This window comes from Carcharhinus amblyrhynchos, chromosome 5 (assembly GCF_965287045.1).
Source record: "Carcharhinus amblyrhynchos chromosome 5, sCarAmb.v2.hapA, whole genome shotgun sequence".
NCBI classification, from domain to species: domain Eukaryota; kingdom Metazoa; phylum Chordata; class Chondrichthyes; order Carcharhiniformes; family Carcharhinidae; genus Carcharhinus; species Carcharhinus amblyrhynchos.
In genome coordinates this window covers 123,425,812-123,442,151 of record NC_137328.1, presented here as the reverse complement: position 1 = coordinate 123,442,151, position 16,340 = coordinate 123,425,812, and the positions used below count along the sequence as shown (strand labels likewise).

At 47.6% G+C, this 16,340-nt stretch overlaps 1 protein-coding gene across 3 annotated transcripts in view; it reads right to left on the bottom strand.

Annotated features, from left to right (window-relative positions):
- The window catches only part of slc5a6a (solute carrier family 5 member 6a), a 50,480-nt gene that overhangs the window by 12,099 nt on the left and 22,041 nt on the right, over nucleotides 1-16,340 (bottom strand). For all 3 annotated transcript variants that reach the window (XM_080189516.1, XM_080189517.1, XM_080189519.1), the window contains 5 exons: nucleotides 12,528-12,682; nucleotides 12,050-12,190; nucleotides 9,510-9,639; nucleotides 7,601-7,689; nucleotides 5,174-5,286 (listed from right to left, as the gene is read on the bottom strand). In XM_080189516.1, the coding sequence (XP_080045642.1) occupies nucleotides 5,174-5,286; nucleotides 7,601-7,689; nucleotides 9,510-9,639; nucleotides 12,050-12,190; nucleotides 12,528-12,682 (628 nt within the window). The remainder of the gene's footprint in view (nucleotides 1-5,173; nucleotides 5,287-7,600; nucleotides 7,690-9,509; nucleotides 9,640-12,049; nucleotides 12,191-12,527; nucleotides 12,683-16,340) is intronic.

Sequence of the window (16,340 nt, the reverse complement as noted above, 5' to 3'; positions counted from 1 at the left end):
CCCTTGAAATACACCGGCCTATTGTTAGAAACCCGGATCGGGCCAGACTTTCTGTCACCACAAGTTCCTGCAGTTACCTTATCTGATAACAGATTACACGTAAGCAACAGCATGGAGATGGACACTTGGGGGCAGATCCTCGTGTCCTGTCAGGCAGACATCAAGAAACCCACTGGGTATTGGAACCCCCTTCTGGGACCTCATTGGCCAGAAGCCAAAGAAGTTTCTGGAAAGGCAGGCAAGCAGGGGGATAAAGGGACACATTTCAGATACATCAGCAGCGAAAACTCAACGAATGAGGTGAACTTTTGGTCGCCGCACTTACGCAAGGATATTTTGGCCTTGGAGGGAGTGCAGAGGAGGTTTACTAGGCTGATACCGGAGTTGAGGGGGTTGAACTATGAGGAGAGGCTGAATAAACTAGGCTTGTACTCGTTAGAGTTTAGAAGAATGAGGGGAGATCTCATTGAGACGTATAAGATGATGAATGGGATGGATAGGATAGAGGTGGAGAGACTCTTCCCGCTCAAAAAAGACAGTAGGACTGGGGGCACAGCCTCAAGATAAAGGGGAGGCGGTTTAGAACGGAGTTGAGGAGGAACTTCTTCACTCAAAGGGTGGTGAATCTCTGGAATTCTCTGCCCGTTGAAGTGGTGGAGGCTGCCTCGCTAAATATTTTTAAGACGCGGGTTGATAGGTTTTTGATAAGCGAGGGGATTAAGGGTTATGGGGAGAGGGCGGGAAAGTGGAACTGAGACACGACAGATCAGCCATGATCTTATTGAATGGCGGGGCAGGCTCGAAGGGCTAGATGGCCTACTCCTGCTCCTATTTCTTATGTTCTTATGTTCTAACTTGGCCATCCAGAAGACTGACCAGAGAAGGAAGGAAGAAGCTGCCATCGAGATTCACCTTCATGATGCTGGACCAGAGGGACTCAGAGAATTGAGCCTGCAGTTTAACAAAACCATCTTTGCGGGTAGTATACTTGGATCTGGGGTATCCTCTTGTTTTGTGAGTAACTTAAGGGTTAATAGTGTTATTATTAATAAACTTGTTGAACTTTTACTTGTGTTTGTCCTTTGTCCATCTTGCAAATAAGGACACTGGAGTAAAACCTTAGAGTAAGCAAACTAGTCAAAAGTATCTGAGAATTAACAGGTACAACACTGGATTATTCTTGCTACCCTTCTTAAGCAAAGGAACAACATTGGCTATTCTCCAATCCTCTGGGACCTCCCCTGTAGCCGGTGAGGATACAAAGATTTCTCTCAAGGCCCCAGCAATTTCCTCCCTTGCCTCTGTCAGTATTCTGGGGTATATCCCATTACTTGCCATTTGTCAGCCCAAGCCTGGATATTGTTCAGGTCTTGCTGCATTTGAACATGGACTGTTTCAGTATCTGAGGAATCGTGAATAGTGTTGAACATTGTGCAGTCATCAGCAAACACCCCCACTTAGAATCACAGAATCACTACAGTGCTGTAGGAGGCCATTCACCCCATTGAACCTGCATGGACAACAATCCCACCCAGGCCCTATCCTCGTAACCCCACGTATTTATTCTGATAATCCTCCTGAAATTAAGGGCTAACCAACCTAACCTGCCTATCTTTGGGACAAAAACAGAGCACCTGGAGTAAACACACACCGACATGGGGATAATGTGCAAACATTAACAACAGTGACCCAAGGACTGGTGCTGAGAGTGAGGTGGAGACAGATTCACACAGCAAGTGGTTAGGATCTGGAATGCACTGTCTGAGAGTGTGGTGGAGACAGATTCACACAGCGAGTGATTAGGATCTGGAATGTACTGTCTGAGAGTGTGGTGGAGACAGATTCACACAGCGAGTGGTTAGGATCTGGAATGCACTGTCTGAGAGTGTGGTGGAGACAGATTCACACAGCGAGTGCTTAGGATCCGGAATGTACTGTCTGAGAGTGTGGTGGAGACAGATTCACACAGCGAGTGGTTAGGATCCGGAATGTACTGTCTGAGAGTGTGGTGGAGACAGATTCACACAGCGAGCGGTTAGGATCTGGAATGTACTGTCTGAGAGTGGACATTCTGTTGGAGACAGATTTAATTAGGGCAATCAAGAGGGATTTGGATAATTTTCTGAAAACAAGTAAATTACAGGACCACAGGAGATTAGGACGAGGTGAGTTACTCTCATTGAGAACTGGTCTGGACACAATGGGCTGAATGATCTCCCTCCACTGTAACTGTTTATATTATGCCTAGGGGGTGAGATGCAGAAGGATAGCAGGAGGCTGGTGTGGAGCTTAAGCACCAGCATGGATCAACTGGGCCGAATGGCCTATTTCTGAACTGTAAATTGTACACAGTCCCACTGAGCTATTATCAGACAGAACATAACAATGGTTCCATTCACTAAGCACTGGAGGGAGGATCCTGTACAGTGATGCCTCGCCACCGAAAGTCTAAATTTAAAAATAAACCAGTGCCTCCCTACCCCTCATCACATCGTTATTCTAATCCGACATCTCCTTTCCAACACCAACACCTTAAACTGCAGATACACTGTGTCTCTAGCTCAGGGTAGAATAAGGGGATGTGACTGTGGGATGGCCAGGCAGGAACAGGTGAGGGAGAAGCACAAAGCTGTAGGAGTTTGCAGGGAAGGTGGTGGAGAGGGAGATTCCAGAGCAGATTAACATGATGACTTTAAAGTCCTTCTGGTGATGGGGAAATGGGGGGTGGGAAAATGGGAAGGATGCGGGTCCCAGGCACTAGAGAATGCTGGCTGAAATTAGGCCTTTTTTTTTTATAAAGAAGACATCTTAAACTTGGACCCCACCCGCTCTCTCAGCGAAAGTACAAGATTCTGTGGCACCGTTGTGAAGGCCACCAGGGAGTTCTCTCCACTGTCCTCACCACTATTTATCCTTCAACCAACATAAATAAAAACAGCTTCATCTCGTCATTACGCTGTCGGTGGGAGCTTGCTGTGCATAAAATACATTTCACATTTCCCTCATTACAACAGCAACCACACTTTGAAATACACATAGAATTACAGAGGCCCTTATTTCAAGGGGTTTGGAGTATAAGAGTAGGGAAATCTTGCTGCAACTGTACAAGGTACTGGAGAGGCCACAACTGGAGAACTGTGTGCAGTTTTGGTCCCTTCATTTAAGGAGGATATTACTTCATTGGAGGCAGGTCAGTAGGGTGATCGGCGGAATGCAGGGATTGTCTTGCGAGGAAAGGTTGAACAGGTTGGGATTTGACTCATTGGGATTTAGAAGAACGAGAGATGATCTCATTGAAACCGAGGGTTCTTGTGGGGATCGACAGGGCAAATGCTGAGAGAACGTTTCCCCTCGGGGGAGTCTAGGTTCAGAGGACAGGGTCTCAGAATAAAGGAGTACCAATTGAAGGCTGAGATGGAGAGGAATTTCTCCTTCCTGAGGGTTAAGAGTCTTTGGAACTCCTTGCACGAATAACTCAGCTAATCTTTTGAACACTGCGGTCATTGCTACAGAATCCAAATCTTTCTTTCTTCTAAGATTCCCTCGGCCCTCAGGTATTGGCTTCGCTCACCCTCCTGAGTCAGTCACTGGAGGGTGTCCACTGCTGCCAACACATTAAGTAGCTGGATTCCAGGCTGGGAAAATCGCATCACAAGAAATCCATCACAAGGCAAAAGCCGATTAAAAGCAATCTCACTAAGCCGGGTCCCACTGCTTGGATACTTTGGCAAGCACGGGATGGAAACTGTCAGATACGTGTTATTTAAACCCGCACCCACGGCTGAGTGAACAATGCCACATTTACTTCGTACGCACCCCAGACTCCGAGGGCAGCAAATTCCTAGCTCGATACCCCAACTTTCGCCAGCCCAGTGCCCCCTCACCCCAGGTACTCACCGGCCCACAGGGGCAGCAAGTCGAATTTAAACCGCTCATCCTTGTTTCATAGGATCCCGACAGTGCAGGAGGAGGCCATTGGGCCCATCGAGTCTGCACCAACACCAATCCCACCCAGTTCCTTATAGTACTGTGGCGATCAGGATTGGACACGGTATTCTAAACGTGGTCCCGCTTAACTACCCTGCTGATCCCTCGAACCTATCACATCCCGGGACACCAAAGGTTAACTTAGCATGTCCAATCAACCCAGTCCACACATCTTTGGACTGCGGGAGCAAACTGGAGCACCCTGAAGAAACTCACGCAGACATGGGGAGAACACGCCAGCTCCACACAGACAGCGGCCCAAGGCCGGAATTGAACCCGGATCCCCTGGTGCTGTGAGGCAGCAGTGCTAGCCACCGTGCCACATTTTCAAATGGTTTCAGCCCTCCCGACCAGCAGAACCTCCTGTAGGCCGACAATCCCACCGAGAAATCCACACTCCTCTAAAGCTGGTAAATTATGTTAGTTATATAAAATGTTAGTTAGGCCACATTTAGAATACCGCGTCCCATCCTGATCGCCACAGTAAGGGTGTGGTGGCATTGGAGGGAGCACAGAAAAAGATCACCAGGATGTTGTCTGGTTTAGAGGAGGGATTGAACAAACTGGGATTGTTCTCCCTAGAAAGACTGAGGTTGAGAGGTAACTGATAGAAGTTTATAAAATTATGAGGGGCGTGGACAGGGTGAACAGTTGGAATCTTTTTCCCCAGGGCAGAAATGACAATTACAAGGGGGCACAAGTTCAGGGTAAGGGGGTGGGGAATGTTTTGGTGGAGACAATGCAGGGGAAACAGAGGGTGGTGGAGGCCTGGAATGCACTGCCAAGTGAGGTGGTTGAGGTAGACATGTTAGCGACATTTAAGACTTATCTGGATAGACACACGAACAGGTGGGGTATAGAGGGATACAGGCTGGTCTCGATAGGACAATGTGGTTGGCGCAGGCTTGGTGGGCCGAACGGCCTGTTCTGTACTGTTCTCGCTTTGGTGCATCACCAAGTTTAATCACTCCACCATAGGCGGCCGTGCATTTGGTTCCAGAATTCCTGAAATAAAATTCTCCGACTCTTTCTCTCTCCATTAAGAAGCCTCTCCAAATCCAGTTCTTCAATCAAGACTTTGGTCACCTGCCCTAACACCTGATTTTGTCTGATAATGATGCTGTGAAACAGTCTGAAACATTAAGCACAAAGACAAAGACACACACACACACACACACACACTTACCAAGACCCTTGGATATCAGCGTGGCTCGAGCCTCAGTCATGTCTGGATAGTGAGGTTTAATCAGGTCTGTCATGGTGACGGCAGCCAGTGAATTGAATGCTGATGATATCGTACTGAAGAGAGACAATTCAGCATTGAATAGAGAGCCTAAGATGGCTTCCATTTGTACAGAGAGCTATTGTGGAATAATTCTCATGCTGTTAGTAACAGATACCTGAAAAACGAGAGACAGTAGGCAATAAATCTAACAATTAATGTCAGCTTTGTCGGAGAAGCAGTGTGGTACATCTAACAATGCCTGCGTCAAGAACTCCACAGCAGCGAGGCACCATCCAGGTGGTCTACAATACCCTGCATTTGATGTAACTAAAGTTCTGAACCCTCTTCTATTGCATTTTAATTCTTGCTTCGTTGGTCTTTTTATGGTCCCTTAAATAATCCAACAAATGCACTGGATTCACCAAGGTTCCCATTGCCGCCAGCACTCTGCGCTATCTCAGAAACATGGTGATCAGAAAACGCTATCAGTGAGGACATAGTCTAAACTAATTCTTACCTCACTGCTGCGCCTAAATGTAAACTTCTAATATACGCTAGGATTGAAATTATCTTTGCAGGGACGTGCAAACCAGGAGATAACATCAGGGAAGAACATCAAGTGCCCAGAATATTCGAGGAGGTCGATAACACTAAAATAACAAAAACACTTGCAAATTAATAGGCGAGATCAAAGAAAGGGAGAAAACTGTAGGTTCTAAGTCAAGGTTACTGTGCATGAATATGAATGCACGGGAATGTGGCAAATAAAATCAGTGAGTTCTAGGCCACGCAGAAATACAATGTTATGACTATAACAGAGTTGGCTCGAAGAAGGGGCTGGGTGTGGAATATTCCTGGATACAAAGTGTTCAGGGAAGATAGGAAAGGAAGTAACATGGGGAAGGTTGGCGGCACAGATTAAGAAGAGCATTGCAGTGCTGGCAAAAAGGAATGCCCCAGAAGGGTCAAGAAGAGAATTTAGTTGGCTAGAGCTAAGGAACAAAAATTACATTGGTCACTATGATTTATAGACCACCAACTAGTGAGAAAGATGCAGAGGAACAAATTTGTAAGGAATTTACAGACAGGTGTCAACTTTTTTTTAAAGTTAGAATGAAGGACTTTAATTACCCGACTACAGATGCAGAGAGGGCAAGAGTTCCTAGGGTATGTTCAGGGGAAATTTTAACAGCAGTATGTGTCCAGTCCAATAGGACAGGAGGTACTGTTAGACCTGGTTCTGGGAAATGAGGTGGGTCAGTAGGTCAAGCGATCAAGTGATTTATCACATCTTTTCAAATTTGATCCCTTGCCTCCATTATTTAGTTTAAACCCTCTCTAGTTCCCTAGAACACCGGTCTCAGTAGGGTTTAGGTGTAGACCATTCCAATGATACATCTCCTACCCTCCCAAAGTACTGCCTCCAGTAGCCCACAAACTAGAGCCCACTTCTTCCACACCCTTTGAGCCACATATTCATCCCTCTAATTTCTTGGACCTTTTGCCAATTTGTACTTGGCCCAGGTAATAATCCAGAGATTCTAATCCTAGAGCTTTTGCTTTATAATGCTTCTCAAACTTTCTAAGAACTTCCTTCCTAGTTCTACGTATATCATTGGTATCTATATGGACCATGACCATTGGATTCTCTCCCTTACACTGCAGGTTCCTCTCCAGTCCTGAACAGATGTCCCGAAGCCTGGCACCGGGCAGACAATATTGCCTTCTGGGTTCTTGCTCTTTGCTGCAGAGAACAGTGTCAACCCCTCAAAATACTATCCCCTACTACCACCACATTCCTTTTTGCTCCCCAATTTGAATGGCTTCCTGGATTGTATTGCTGTGGTCAGCTGGCCATCCACCTCGCCCAATCCATACAAGCTGAGAGAACCTCAATCCTACTGGACAACTGCAGGGGCTGACACTCCTGCCTCACAGCCTCCTGTCCCTGACTACTGACCAAATCAGACTACTGACCCTATCCTAAGAGGTGTGTCCGCCTCCTGGTACAAAGCATTCAGGTGGCTTTCCACCTCCCCCATGTGTCGCAGTGTCTGCAGCTCAGCCTCCGGCTCGGTGACTCTGAGCCAAAGTTCCTCAAGCTACAAACATTCCCTGCAGGAGTGTTTACCCTGGATCACAAAATTATCCCAGAGCTCCCATATGCTGCAGCCTTGACACACATCACCTGTCCTACCATCCCTAATGTGTTTTAAATAATGGCTCAATTATAGTATTCACTTATTTATGTTGCGCTTCCATATATTTCATTAATTTCACCACCAACTTGTGTACCATTTAAACCATAGGAACACAGTAGACCTTAACCTGCAACCAGTCCAGGGACTGTGAATTCACAAAGGTTTCGCTGTGTATCTGTGAAAGTACCTGAGTGCTCCACTGAACAAACAAGCGATGAAAAGTCCGGGTAAACCAGGGTATTGCTGCAGGACATCCATAACAAAATAGAGAACCATCTGCAATTCAAACCAGATTTGACATTGCCGTATCAGGTAAATGCACAAACGTATGGAAGAATCACAGAGGAATCACAGGTAGAAATACCAGCCCTGGCCTGTCCTCACCGACCCCCACAGACTCTACGCAGCCCCCCTCCCACTTACCGAAATCAAGACACAATTACAAACTGTCTCATCTTCTGGCCGCTTGTGCAGTCTCCCCGAGGTATTTACGAGTGTGCTGCTTGCCCTCTCAATACTGGCCCTCCACTTCCAGCTCAACCCTCAAGAAGCAGGATCCCTCAATCCTCTTGACCCTACACATACAGTCAAATCCAATCGATTTTACCCCCCACCCCCCACCGATTCCACCGAGTACAAATACTCCCACCCTCATCTACACCTTCATCAAACTCCCATCCCGACTGCGCTATTCGTGTTTAACATTTGGATGCTGGGGGCTTTTTATCACCTCAACATAAAAAAAACAAAAGTAATTGTAGTTTTTCAGCAAGGGGTAGCTCCCTAACCGGTCAAATTAACCAGAGCCGGCCCACGTTCTCTCTAACCAAACGAGAAAATGCTGGAAAATCTCAGCAGGTCTGGCAGCATCTGGAAGGAGAGAAAAGAGCTGACGTTTCGAGTCCAGATGACCCTTTGTCAAAGCTAAAAGGCAGAGAAAGTGGGAGATGTTTATACTGTAGGGCGAGGGAATGAAAGATGAGTCTTAGCTACTTTCTCTGCCTTTTAGCTTCGACAAAGAGTCAGCTGATCACAAAACGTCAGCTCTTTTCTCTAATTACAGATGCTGCCAGACCTACTGAGATTTTCCAGCATTTTCTCTTTTGGTTTCAGATTCCAGCACACCCACAATAATTTGCTTTTGTTCCCTTTTTTATACATTCTGTCTATCTAGACAGCTAAAATCCACAACATTGCAAACACACAGTAAAGAAAAACTAATACTGACTTGCTGGGATACAGTTGAGGAATTCAGCTGAATGGATTGGCTTGACAGAGAATTGGCAATCTCTGATAGGCTAGATAGATAGGCTGAATGGCCTCTTCCTGTGTTCTAATTCCTCTATGATTTATACAGTGCCTCGCACAACCTTAGGACATCCATTTGCTCCACAGTAACTTTGGAAATGTGTTCACTTTTGTACGTAGGAATATTGTGTACAGTTCCGGGTGCCACGCTACAGGAAGGACGTGAGTGCACTGGAGAGAGTGTGGAAGAGGTTTACAAGAATGGTTCCAGGGATGAGAAACTTCAGTTATGAGGATAGATTGGAGAGGTTGTAACTGTTCTCCTCGGAGAGAAGAAGGCTGAGAGATTTGATAAAAAGATGTTCAAAATTATGACAGATAGGGGCAGAATAGATGGGGGTGGGGTGGGGGGAACTGTTCCTGCTCGTAAAGGGATCGAGAGTGAGAGGGCACAGATTTAACGTGATTTGCAAAAGAAGCAAATGCGGAGAAAACATTTTCACACAGCGCGTGGCTGGGGTCTGGAATGCTCTGCCTGGAAGTGAGGTGGAGGCAGGTACGACTGAGGCATTCAGGAGGGCATTAGGTGATTATTTGAATAGAAACAATGTGCAGGGGTACAGGGAAAAAGCAGGGGATTGGCACTAAACCATGATGCTCATTCGGAGAGCCAGTGCAGACACGATGGGCCAAATGGCCTAACAACGTCGAGATTCTGTGCTGTAAATTTGATGTAATCGTTGGCAGTAAAATAGATTCAGACATCCTGTGGCTGTGGAAGGCAGAGACACAAACGTAATTCTAAACGTTGCTTTCACCCAGTTTGGATTTTATGAAGTAGGTGGTACCTGATCTGAGGTGCTGACGTAACCTTGCTGGAGTGGGCCATTCTCTCCATAGCGAGCATACATTACCAGGCCCATCAGGCACCCCAGGGTCAGAACTATCTGCTGACACGGAAACACTGCATAGCACGACCTACAGGGGAGAGGTGAACAAAGACAAGGAGAGGTAACAAGCAGAAACAAAAGATATCTGACACATTCGAGGCTGACTTCACGGTGGTCACACTGACTTCTAAAAATACGGTTCCGTTACACGCCCCGTAAATTCCCTGGTGAGGGAAGTGGGTGGATATTCCACTGGTGCCGGAATGGGTTGGGTGTTTTCTGCTTTGTCTCTGCACATGTCTCTGTAAACGTCAGGAATCTCACTGTGTTTATGGTACAAGGTGCAATACAGATCAAAACACACATCTGAACTGCACCTATCACAACGACACCCCTAACGCACTTTACAGGCCATTAGGTACTTTTTGTAATGTTTGAAATACAGTAATTATAGAATCCCTGCAGTGCAGAAGGATGCCATTCGGCCCATCGAGTCTGCACTGCCAACAATCCCACCCAGGCCCTATCCCCCTAACTCCATGTATTTACCCTGATAATCCCCCAGACACTAAGGGGCAATTTTGCATAGCCAATGCACCAAACCCACACATCTTTGGACTGTGGGGGGAAACTGGAGCACCCGGAGGAAACCCACGCAGACACAGGGAGAACGTGCAAACCCCACACAGACAGTGACCTGATCTGGGATTGAACTCGGATCCCTGGTGCTGAGGGGCAATGACAACCACTGTGCCATTCTTAAACAATTTTCACACAGCATGTTCCCAGAGACAGCAATGTGACAATGACTTGCTGTGGTGTTGAGTGAGGGATAAATATCATTCAGTACACCCTGGAGAACTTCATACTCTTCTTTGGGATAAATGCCCTGGGGCCTTTACACCTGTGACAGCAGACAGAATCCATGTTTAACACTTCATTCGAAAAGTGAAGCATTCCCTCTGTGCTGCAGAGTGCACTTGGATCATGGATATTCCATTGGTGCCGGAATGGTTTGGATGTTTCCTGCTGATGCTGTGTCTCTGCACATGTGTCTGTAAATGTCAGGAACCTCATTGCGTTTATGGTACAAGGTGCAAGGTGCAATACAGATCACCCTGGAGGGGAACTTGAACTTCAGCGCAGGTTTGTCGATGCCAAACATTTTGGATATGCAGGGATACCAAAAGGAGCAGAGTAAATCCACAGGCTGAATTGGCAGCAGAGCGGAGTACCAGATTCCACTCCACCTCATTGTGAATTCGGGTCTTACCTCTGCCTCTCAGCGCCAGGAACCCGGGTTCGATTCCTACCTTGGGTCACTGTCTGTGTGGAGTCTGCATGTTCTCCCCCTGTGTGCGTGGGTTTTCTCCGGATGCTCCGATTCCTCCCACAGTCCAAAGACATGCTGGTTAGGTGCACTGGCCATGCTAAATTCACCCTTAGTGTACCTGAACAGGCACTAGGGTGTGGCAACTAGGGGATTTTCACAGTAACTTCACTGCGATGTTAATGTAAGCCTACATGTGACACTAATAAATAAACTTTAAAGTTTAACTAACAGCCTAGATTCATCAGAATGCTATCTGGGCTAAAAGAGTTGAATAAGGAGAACAAGTTGTATGGATTGGACATGTATTCCCTCGAGTTTAGAAGATTTAAGGGGTGATTAAACTCGAGATATTCAGGATGATTGAAGGATTGGATAGGGTCAATGGAGAGAAAGCATCTTCTCCAGTGGGGGCAAGAGTCCAGAATAACGGGTAAATGAAAACCAGGACATCCAAGGCACTTTCAGGAAACACGTCTTCACGCAATGGGCGATGGTAATCTGGAACTCATTCCCCCAAGAAACTGCTGAAGGTGGGGAAGGGGAGCCATTGAAAACTTCAGAATAAAGGTCGATAGGTTCATGTTAGGCTATGGTATGAACAAGGATATTAAGGGTGAATAAATGGAGTTAAGATATAGATTGGCCATGGTATAACTGAATGAGCAAACAGGGACAAGGGGCTGAATGGCCCCCTCCTCTCCCATTATTCTAGCTGCAAAGTAAGGTCATGCTGCAGTTTAAAATCAGCATTAAGTCGTGACACCAGTGAGATCCCTCTCTCGGGTTTAAGCTTAAAGTTTAGTTATTAATGTCATAAGTAGGCTTACATTAACACTGCAATGAAGTTACTGTGAAAATGCCCCAGTGGCCACACTCAGGCACCTGATCGGGTACACTGAGGGTGAATTTAACACGGTCAATGCATTTAAGCAGCATGTCTTTCAGACTGTGGGAGGAAACCAGAGCACCCGGACCTGGGGAAAATGTACAAACACCACACAGACAGTGACCCAAGCTGGGAATCGAACCTGGATCCCTGAATCCATGAGGCAGCAGTGCTAACCCACTGTGCCACCCTCGGGATTTGTGAATACTGTTGTGAGACGAAAGAAAAAAATGACCAGGCCAAATTTGCAGCGCGGTCTGGTTCGATTCAGTCACTCACAATATCGCCTGCTGCTCCGTGCGTGAGCTTAGGTACCGCTGTACTTGGGCCTGGTTCACACCGTAAAGCGCCAGCATCATGAACACACCGCCAAAACTCAGCGTCCAGAAGGTGTGACGCTCAAAGGGGTCAGGGTTCAGGCTGCGGAAAATAAGGACACATTAGCAAGACAGAGTAATCTCCCCACACACTGTAACAGCACACTCTCTAAACTGGTCCCACTCCCCAGAGCTCCTGGAAGGTTCAATTCAAGTGTTTAACCAATTCCTCTTTGAAAGTTTGTATTGAATCTGCATCCACAGCTCTTTCAGGCAGTGTGGCCCACAGTAAATAACTTACTGCAGTAAAAATGGCCATCACAGCCCTCAATTATTTTAAATTAGTTCCTCTGTTTCCTGCCTCGCCACACGTTCAGTAAAGTCATTATCAATTTAATTTGATCCCCCCGTTTTAATTTTTTTTTAGAAAAGGCACTTACTCAATCCCTGCGATCTTGCCATTTTCTTCCGCGATTCGCCACACTTCACTCATCCCTCCCGCCTGCCTCGCTCCGATGATGATGACAGCCAGCTGTCCAGAAAACATTACCAGCGTCTGAAAGACGTCCGTCCAGATTACAGCCTTCAGTCCACCCTGAGGGTCAAGCGGAGAGGTGTGGTTAACAGGACCGAGGCTGGGAAGCGGCCTGTGTCAGTGGGTCACACTCGCCACTCGCAGTCAAAGACCGAACTCCCTCTTCAGAGCCTCGAGCAGAAAACCCTGGCTGACACTCCCAGTGTGGAGAGGCAAGGGTTAGGATTCGCACCAGCTCTGATCTAACTGAGCAGGAGAACAGCTTTCAGAGGCGGAATGGCTTCCACTTGTTCCTACGTAGTCATCCTTTATCCCTCAACCAAAACCATGAAACAGACTATCTGCTCTTTCATTTCAGTGTTATTGCTGTTTCTGGGATCAGGCTGTGCACCAGATCATAAGAACATAAGAAATAGGAGCAGGAGTAGGCCATCTGGCCCTTCGAGCCTGCCCCGCCATTCAATAAGATCACGGCTGATCTGTCGTGGCTCAGTTCCACTTTCCCGCCCTCTCCCCATAACCCTTAATCCCCTCTCTTATCAAAAACCCATCAACCCGCTTCTTGAAAATATTTAGCGAGGCAGCCTCCACCACTTCAACGGGTAGAGAATTCCAGAGATTCACCACCCTTTGAGTGAAGAAGTTCCTCCTCAACTCCGTTCTAAAACGCCCCCCCTTTATCTTGAGGCTGTGCCCCCTAGTCCTACTGTCTTTTCTGAGCGGGAAGAGTCTCTCCACCTCTATCCTATCCATCCCATTCATCATCTTATACGTCTCAATGAGATCTCCCCTCATTCTTCTAAACTCCAACGAGTACAAGCCTAGTTTATTCAGCCTCTCCTCATAGCTCAACCCCCTCAACTCCGGTATCAGCCTAGTAAACCTCCTCTGCACTCCCTCCAAGGCCAAAATATCTTTGCGCAGGTGCGGCGCCCAAAACTGCACACAGTACTCCAGCTGCGGCCTCACCAATGCCCTATACAGCTGCAGCAAGACCTCCCTACTTTTATATTCAATCCCCTTCGCTATGAAGACCAGCATCCCATTCGCCTTCCTGACCACCTGCTGCACCTGCAAGCTGGGTTTTTGCGACTCATGCACAAGGACCCCGAGGTCCCTCTGCACCGTCGCCTGCTGCAGTTTTTCGCCCCGTAAGTAATAGTCCTTCCTACCATTCTTCCTACCAAAGTGGACCACCTCACACTTGCCAACATTAAATTCCATTTGCCATTTCCTGGCCCATTCGCCCAGCCTATCTAGATCCTTCTGCAGACTCTCCACACCCTCCGCACAATTTGCCGTTCCCCCAATCTTGGTGTCATCCGCAAATTTCGACACCCTACACTCGGTTCCCTCCTCCAGATCATCTATATAAATGGTAAAAAGCTGAGGCCCCAGCACCGACCCCTGGGGCACTCCACTAGTCACCATCCGCCAATCTGAATAGCACCCGTTGACCCCCACTCTCTGCCTCCTATTTGACAACCAATCCTCTATCCACATTTAACATTTTACCTACCACAGACATTAAACTAACCGGCCTATAATTCCCTGCCTTTTGCCTGGCACCCTTCTTAAACAACGGCGTAACATTAGCCGTTTTCCAATCTTCCGGCACTTCCCCGGAATCCAGCGATGTCTGGAAAATAACCACCAATGCGTCCACTATAACCTCCGCCATTTCTTTCAGAACCCTCGGATGCATTCCATCCGGTCCTGGGGACTTGTCCACAATCAGCCCCTCCAGTCTGTCGAGCACCGCCTCTCTAGTAACAGTAATGTCATTAAGACCCTCCAGTCCTACCACCTTTCCATCGCTAACACCCGGCAAATTATTCACGTCCTCCTCCGTGAAGACAGAAACAAAAAAGTTATTCAATACCTTAGCCATATCCCCATCCCCTACCACTAGGTCCCCTTTCTCATCCTCTAAAGGACCAACGTTCACCCTAGCCAGCCTCTTCCTTTTTATATATTTATAAAAACTCTTGCTATCCTTTTTTATATTAAGCGCTAGCCCAGCTTCATAGTTTCTCCTACCCTCCTTTATCAACTTCTTTGTCAATCTTTGTTGACATTTAAACCTCTCCCAATCCTCTTCTCGCCCACTACTCTTAGCTACTCTAAATTCCTCCGCTTTTAATTTAACACTTTCCTTCACCTCCTTCGTTATCCACGGCTTATTACCTCTCCTCCTACAGTCCTTTTTGACCATCGGAATAAATTTCTGCTGAGCACCAAGAAAGATCTCCTTAAAGATCCTCCACTGCTCCTCAGCAGACCCTCCCTCCAATGCACTCCCCCAGTCCACATTCGCCAATTCTTCTCTCATCCTACCGTACTCCCCTCTATTCAAACAAAGGACACGTGTCCGGGAACCCACTTTCTCCTCCTCCATCTGCACCAGAAACTCCACCATACAATGATCACTCTCTCCAAGAGGATCCTTCACCGCAAGGTCCCTAATTCTACCCGCCTCATTACATAGCACCAGATCCAAGATAGTTCGCTCCCTCGTCGGCTCCAACACACACTGTTCAAGGAAATTATCCCGGCAGCATTCCAAGAACGCCTCCTCGAGCCCACCATGTCCAACATGGGTCGACCAATCAATACGCAGATTGAAATCCCCCATAACTACGGCCATCCCATTCCTGCACGCCGCACTTATTTGCGCGTTAACAGCCCGCCCCACCTCCAGATCATTATTCGGGGGCCTATAGACGACACCCACCAGCGTCTTCCTCCCTTTGTTGTTCCTAATCTCCACCCACAACGATTCCACGTTCTGCTCCTTGGCTCCAATATCATCCCTTGCTACCACCTTGATGCTATCCTTAATCAGCAGAGCTACGCCCCCCCCTCTTTCCTCCTGCCTATCCTTCCTAAACACTTGATACCCTTGGACATTCAGCTCCCAGTCCCTGTCACCTTGCAGCCATGTCTCTGTAATGGCCACCAGATCATATCCATTTGTGTTGATCTGCACCACCAGCTCATCCACTTTATTCCGAATGCTTCCTGCATTCAGATACAGCGCTTTCATCCCAGCCTTCACCTGGACCCTATTTGCCGTAACGCCACCAACCATACTCACGCCCCCTACTCCCTCTATTATTGGGACATCCTCGGCCTCCTCCCTTACCTGTACCCTCTCCTTAACTTTAGACCTCGTAAGGTCACCTACCCTCGCACCCTCCCCCCCCTAATTAGTTTAAAGCCCTGTCTACAGTCCTCTTTACTCGATTCGCCAGCACTCTGGTCCCAGCACGGTTCAGACCAACCCCATCCCGCCCGAACAGGTCCCACCTACCCCAATACTGGTGCCAATGCCCCATAAATTCAAACCCATTCCTCCCACACCAATCCCTGAGCCACCCATTCACTTCCTTAATCCTGTCAACCCTACGCCCGTCTGCACACTGTTCAGGCAGTAGCCCAGAGATGACCACCTTGTCGGTTCTACTTTTTAATTCCATTCCCAGCTTCTCATACTCCCTCCCCAGATCCTCAGTCCGCACTTTGCCTACGTCGTTGGCACCCACATGTACCACAACGACCGGATTCTCACCCTCCCACTCCAGGTTCCTCTGCAGCCCAGCTGCGACATCCCGTACCCGAGCACCAGGCAGACAACACACCCTTCTGTGCACTTTGTCATTGTGACAAAGGACAGTGTCAATACCCTTCACCCCACTGTCCCCAATTACTACTGCGT